The 6,738-nt window shown below is 35.0% G+C and overlaps 1 protein-coding gene across 1 annotated transcript in view; it reads right to left on the minus strand.

Moving 5' to 3' along the window:
* Positions 1–6,738, minus strand: part of DNAH7 (dynein, axonemal, heavy chain 7) — a 250,129-nt gene that overhangs the window by 192,059 nt on the left and 51,332 nt on the right. The window contains 2 exon segments of the mRNA XM_008563289.1: positions 1,859–2,083; positions 6,419–6,497. Of these exon segments, the coding sequence (XP_008561511.1) occupies positions 1,859–2,083; positions 6,419–6,497 (304 nt within the window).

A 6,738-nucleotide genomic window follows, 5' to 3' on the forward strand; every position in this document is an offset into this window, starting at 1 on the left:
AACACAGACTTAGAAGCTTTAAAACTATAGTGTTCCAATGTAAAACAGGTGTGTGTGTTTTTTAATAAGCAAGGCTTATTAGAAAATTGTCATTGGTAAGGCATTCCAAAATAAATGGCTCTAAAAAACAGCTCTTTATAAAATGTTCAAAAGTCAAATCTAGGTTATTCAATCACCACAAAAATTCCTTGAACTATTTAAGTCAAGTGCACAGATAGGATGTGGGGGGGCGAAGAGGGGGTGGAGAGGAACAGGTAAAGGGGCATGAAAATCAAGTACAATGTATTTTGAGAAGTAAAATTAAATTAAATTAAATTTAAGAAAAAAATAGGTTTTTTATTTTATAGATTTTTCTAGGTTGTTTTCTGTCTTCTTTTGCTAGTTTCCTGGCAAATTTATTGCTCTGGCCTCATGGGGGAAGGAAAATGAGGGGAAAAATTAATCAACATTATGTATAGTTTGTGGAATAGAATACTTTGGAACAAAGTATAGATAATTCTGGGCCACTTAGCAATTTTCTAAGGGTCTATTATATTCTAACTTAAGCGTCTAATATTTACTATTCATGATGTTTTCCACAGGATTTTTAAATTTTTGAAATGGCCTAAATGTAAAATAGAAATATAAACTACAGTTTAAAATGAAGGATTTTTTAAGTCTATGGATTATTCTTTAAGTAACATATTCTTCCAATTAATTGTATTTGCTGCAATGTAGTTGAAAGAGAGCTGGGCTTGCTATCAAAGAATGTCTCTACTGGCTGACCTGGAGCAAGTCTCTCAGTCCTTGGAAACCTTAGTTCCTTCCTCTGTAAAATGAGACTGAAAATATTAAGTCATTTATTCAGCCAATAACCATGGAGTGCTCACGGTATTCCTGTGTGTCAGTCCCTGTGCTAGCCAGTGGGAGAAAAATGGAGAAAAGGTAAAAATAAAACAGGCCTGCTCTTGAGGAGCTGACCATCCAATGGGGAGACAGACCTGCAACCGTCAGATCATTATTCTCCAGTGGAGATGTGTTCAGGGTGTGCTGAGAGCAGAGGAGCAGCACTGAGGTGTGCCTGAGAGGGCTCCTCAGAAGGTGGACGGAGTGTGCTCGACAGACAAGCATGGGTGGGCATGGGGTGTGTCCTGGAGGTAATGGAAGGAATCTGCAGGAGAGCAAGGATCCAGAAGTTGCTCGGGGTTACTGGAAAGTCATGAGCAAGTAGTGGTAGAGGTAGGAGATGAGGCTGGACAGGTAGACAGGGCAAACCCCAAATCATCTGGTATGTGAGACCAAAAAAAAAAAAAAAAAAAAAATGCTGGTGTTATTGAATGCTAGAATGATGATTCTGGGCACAGTGCCTAGGAGAGTCTGAGCAATTACGAGGTTTGATATTCAAAGAAAAAATAATAATAACTGAAAATAGTACAGATGCTCCTTGACTTATGACAGGGTTACATCCCAATAAACCCATTTTAAGTCGAAAATGTATTTAATACCCCAATAAACCCATCATATAGTCAAAAAATCATAAGTCAAACCATCATAAGATGGGGACCAACTGTCCTGTGAACTGTATAAGACAATACTATTTTTTTGAACAGTAACTTGTGGGCAATATATTCCAATGTTTTCTATTATCTTGCAAAATCAAGAAATGACCCGACATTGATCAATACACAACTCATTCACTCCTTAATCACCCAATAAGCATTATAGAAGATCCAATATGTATACTATCTTGCACTAAGATGGTATCAGAAAGCTAAACTATACGGCCTATGAAATAAAGGAGTTGACAATGCTATGTAAAGAGTAAAAATTTAAACATTTCTATAAAATGAAAATAACTTAAAAGATCTATGATGACAACCTTAAGACCTTCTTGATATTGTTCTGTTTTCTCTTTAACGATTTTCCTGTGTTCTTCAAAAATTTCATCCATTCTTCCATACCACTGGAAAACATTATTATTTAGCCTAATGTCTGCTGGAGAAAAGTTTGCACACTCAATGAGGAAGGCGAGGCAGTTTTTGGAATCCACTAATCTCTGTTCTAAGTCAATCATATCAGTGCCTTCCACTTTCTGAATGTAAGCCTGAGGGAAAACAAAAATTACAGACGGCATTTTAATGAACAGCTCATGTCAAAAAATCGCTTATGAAAGTACATTGCATAAATACACACAGACATATTAGAAGTAAAGACTTTTGGTTCAAGATAAGGGACTGCAGCACAGTTTACTTCTCATCCCTCCTAAACACCTCACTAAAATGGCAGGAAAAGGGCCGGCCCGGTGGTGCACTGCTACAGTGCGCTGCTTAGGAGCACGGCGGTGCTCCCGCCGAGGGTTCGGATCCCACATACAGACCAGTTGCTCACTGGCTGAGCGAGGTGCGGGTGCAACACCGAGGGTTGCGATCCCGTTGCCGGTCCCAGTCCGGTACGGGTGCGACACTGAGGGTTGCGATCCGTTGCCGGTCACGAAAAAAAGACAAAAAAAGGACAAAAAAAATAAAATGGCAGGAAAAAAGGTAGAAAATACTTAACAACACATAAAAAGCAATGGAAAACCAGAAAGGAGTGCTATGGGTTCCTGGAAGATATGAAACAGATACTACCTGAATGATATTTATTCCTTCAGAATAACATTTTTGGGTATTTACTATGTGCCTGACACTGTGCCAGGTGCTGGAAATTCAGTGTGACAAAAAAATCAGACATGGGCTTTCCCTCATGGAGTGTGTAGTCTAGTCGAGGACAGAGTTATTAGTCAAATAACAATGAGAACAAATGTAAAACTGCAGACTTTCAACAGAGAAAAACTGCTGAGAAGGAAAGGCACGCTACTTGGGGCATATAGTAAAGACCTGAAGGAATCAGAGGTGGAGGGTAGTTTGCCACAAGCTGAGAGCAGAAGCATAAGCAGGAGGAAGAGAAGATTGTGGCAAGTGAACAGGGTTGCAATAGAGGGAACTTCTGTGGCCCAGTGGCAACAAGAAGCAGCTTGAGGGTCTGAGCAGCCAACAGGACTGCAGCAGAGTGGTGGGTCAGGAGACTGAAGGATTTAATATGAAGCCAGCCTCTACAGGGCCCTGTGAATCCTAGCCAACATGGTAAGACAAGGAAAAGAAAAATGATGCATTCAAACTTTGACACAAAACTATCTTGCTTGCACAGAAAAAAAAAAAAAAATCAACTTACCAAGCAGTAGAGATTTCAGAAAATAGGAAGACTCCAGGTGAACAAATACAAAATTAATATACAAAATCAATAGTTTTCCTATGCATCAGCAGTAACCAAATTTAGAAACTGTATCAGAAAATATACTACATTCCTAATAGGTGCAAAATTAAAAAATAACTATAGGCAAATTTAGCCAGAAATATGCTAAATCTATATGAAGAAAACCATAAGATTTTATCAAAGGGAGTTTTCCTATGCATCAGCAGTAACCAAATTTAGAAACTGTATCAGAAAATATACTACATTCCTAATAGGTGCAAAATTAAAAAATAACTATGGGCAAATTTAGCCAGAAATATGCTAAATCTATATGAAGAAAACCATAAGATTTTATCAAAGGACATTTAAAAAATATTGAATAAATATAAAAATATAAGTTAAGACATACAATTATAATAATTAGGTAGACTTTGAATTCTCCTCCAGTCTATAAAAGTAATGCAATTTCAATAAAAATTTCAATGGCATTTAAAAAACTAAATTTGGTATCATTCTAAAATTCTTTAAAGTAGTAAATACCCAAGAGTAGCAAAAATAACTGTAAAAAGAAAAATGATAGAGACTAGCACTGTCAAATACCAATGCATACGATACAGATGCAGTAATTTAAACAGTTCTTGTTTTAGCCAGAGAATAGAAGATGGAGCATAATAGAGAGAGTTCAGAAATAGATCTAGGCACATATGGAAATTTAGTGTTGAAAAAGGTGTGTTTCAAATCAGGAGTGAAATGACAACCTATTTAGTAAATCATATTGGAGTAATTGGCTATTGATTTTGGCGAGCCCTACTTATCTAGTAGGAGAAATACGGGAAAGGCATATTGTTCAGTGAATGAAGTAATTTGCAGCAGAGTAATGATTCTATTTTTGCAAAATCAAACCTTTCTATGCTTGAGAGTGTGAGTGGTACATATATGAGGGGGTGTACACATGCAGGCACATGTGTATGTATGCATAGATATCCATATAGTTCTCTCAAAGCTCTTTTATATAAATATATTTGTTATATATTTTAATAATATAAATTTCCAAAAGAAACCTGCTACCTGCCAGAAAATAAGAAAACTGGCAATTACTTGTAACCACTTATGTTCACCTTCCCTATCCTGCACCGCAGCTCCTTGTCCATGAAGTAAACAATTCTAATTTTTTAAAAAAATCTTTTAAAACTTTTTAAAAATCTCCGGTCTCCATCTCTCTGGCTTTCTCTCTCTTCATTCCTTTCTCTAGTGCTTTACACCTTTGCATAGATATAGAAAAATCAGTTTGGAAAGAGGAGAATTTATACCAAACTGTAAAGAATCACACCCTAAGAAATGAATTGTGGAAAAGGAAGAACTTTTACTTTTTACTTTATACAATTCCATATTGTTTAGATTTTTACTTTTATAATTAAAAAGAAAAAATAAGCAAAATTGCCTAGAAATCTTTCATTGATATATTATCCTAATTAGACTAAATGTGTAATGCTGCAAATCCAAACAAATAGGATGCAAACCATGGTGGTTTCCATAAGTAACAAAATGTTTAGCTGAAATATATATATTTTTGTAATTTAGTTAATCAGCATTCTATGTAATCAAATGACTGAATTTTTATTTCACTTACTGACAATAAATGACTGATTTCTGTATTGAATAAGTTCACCAGCTGTTTCGCCATTGTTAGAACCAACTTTTTTAAGATACAGAAATATTTTAAATACTAGGCAATGAATCTTATTTGCTCATTCTGTTAAAGGTTCTGATGTACAGTAGATATTCACTTTAAGTAAACCCAAATTTCTAAATATTTCCAGTGATGACTATGAGGGTAAACAAATGACACTTTTATACTCCATACTTATTTTTCCAAAGGAATTTTCCTTTAATGAAGAGGAATTTGCAGTTTAGAAACTCTCCAGTTATATCTATAATCACCCATAACAAAAGAAACACTTGATGTCCTACAACAACTAATGTAAAATATAAAAATATTCTAAAATGTGTATGTGGGCATGTGTATCTTTTATACAAACACACACGTTCACATACTAAGAACCACAATTCAAGTACAAATACTTTAAAGAAAACAGGACTTCTTTAGCTAGAGGCTGATATGTAAAAATTGGTTCTAATGATTTTAACAAACATTTGTTTAAGTGAATACTTTAAAGAATATACATAAATATACATTTGAACTTTTATAATTTCCTGCCATATGAAGTTTTGAATGATTTTACATGTCTTGCTAGGTTCACTTATATATTTTAAAATCTAACAACACTCTATTTTGGACTTTGGGAGTAGTAGAAAAATGAAAAAAAAAAGAATCCTGTAAAAGCTTAATTTTATAAGAATGAAAAGAGAATAAAATGAAATGGCGATTAACTAGTAGTCTTGCATTAATTTATTTGCCATTAGGTAGACTTCAAACACAAAAGTAACATGAAAAATGGTAAAAGTGAGACTTACCTAATATTTTCAGTGCCATAAATTCTTTTTTTTAATGCTAAAACATAATACATTTCTGCAAACTACCACAGGAAATTTTGATATATTACAAAAACTAGCTTTTACAGAAAGCAGAATAAAATATTACTTAAGGATTAAATATTGGTTGATAAAATAAATGAAGAGTGACCACACATCTCAGGTTGCCCAGGATGGTCCTGGTTTATGCCTGTTAGCATTGTAATACTTATTACTAGTGCTTTCAAAAATATCCTGGTAGACTATTGCATGAATTGCTGTAATACTTCACCTCCCCAGTACCCATGCCCTGAAGTGCCCTCTCACTCTGACTTGCTTTGTTCAATGAGATGTTAACTAATGTGACACAAGCAGAGACTTGAAAAGTACTTGAACAATTGGGCTTACTTGTGTGTCTCTACCAGGAGCCTGCTGGATTTTGAGACACAAGTGGAGCAGTCAAATTGCTGAAAGATATTTAAACTAGTCAGCCAGCTGAGAGCTAGCTGACCCAACCGAATGAATGAATGACGCAACTGAGTGACCCCACTGAGACCAGAAGAACCATCCAAGAGAGTCCAGCCTAAATCACCAAACTGCAGACTCACGAACTAAATATTTAAAAAGTCATTATTATATTAAGCATCTGTCTTAATTTTTGGAGTGATTTGTTACTCTGGATTGTGTCAATAACTAACTGATACACATACAACCGTAAAGAATTAGTAAACAATACCTTCATTTCCATTAGTTCTGCTGTATTTGGAGGAGTGCTCAGAGCTTTTTCAGCTATCTTCTCAAATTCATCACATAATCTGAAACACAAAGCCAATCGTACATATTTACAATTAAATTTCATTGCAAAATTTATTCCTTTATATTATTTAAATGTGCTATTGAATGAAAAATAAAGTAGGATAACTTTCCTATACGACATCTAACGAATTGAAAGCAAATTTGCATGCATTTATTCATTCAATACACATTTTTTTTTCTTTTCCTTTTTGTCTTTTTTCGTGACCGGTAACGGGATCGCAACCCTCGGTGTCGCGCCCG

Source organism: Galeopterus variegatus, unplaced genomic scaffold, assembly GCF_000696425.1.
Source record: "Galeopterus variegatus unplaced genomic scaffold, G_variegatus-3.0.2 Scaffold172, whole genome shotgun sequence".
In the NCBI taxonomy this organism is placed as follows: Eukaryota; Metazoa; Chordata; class Mammalia; order Dermoptera; family Cynocephalidae; genus Galeopterus; species Galeopterus variegatus.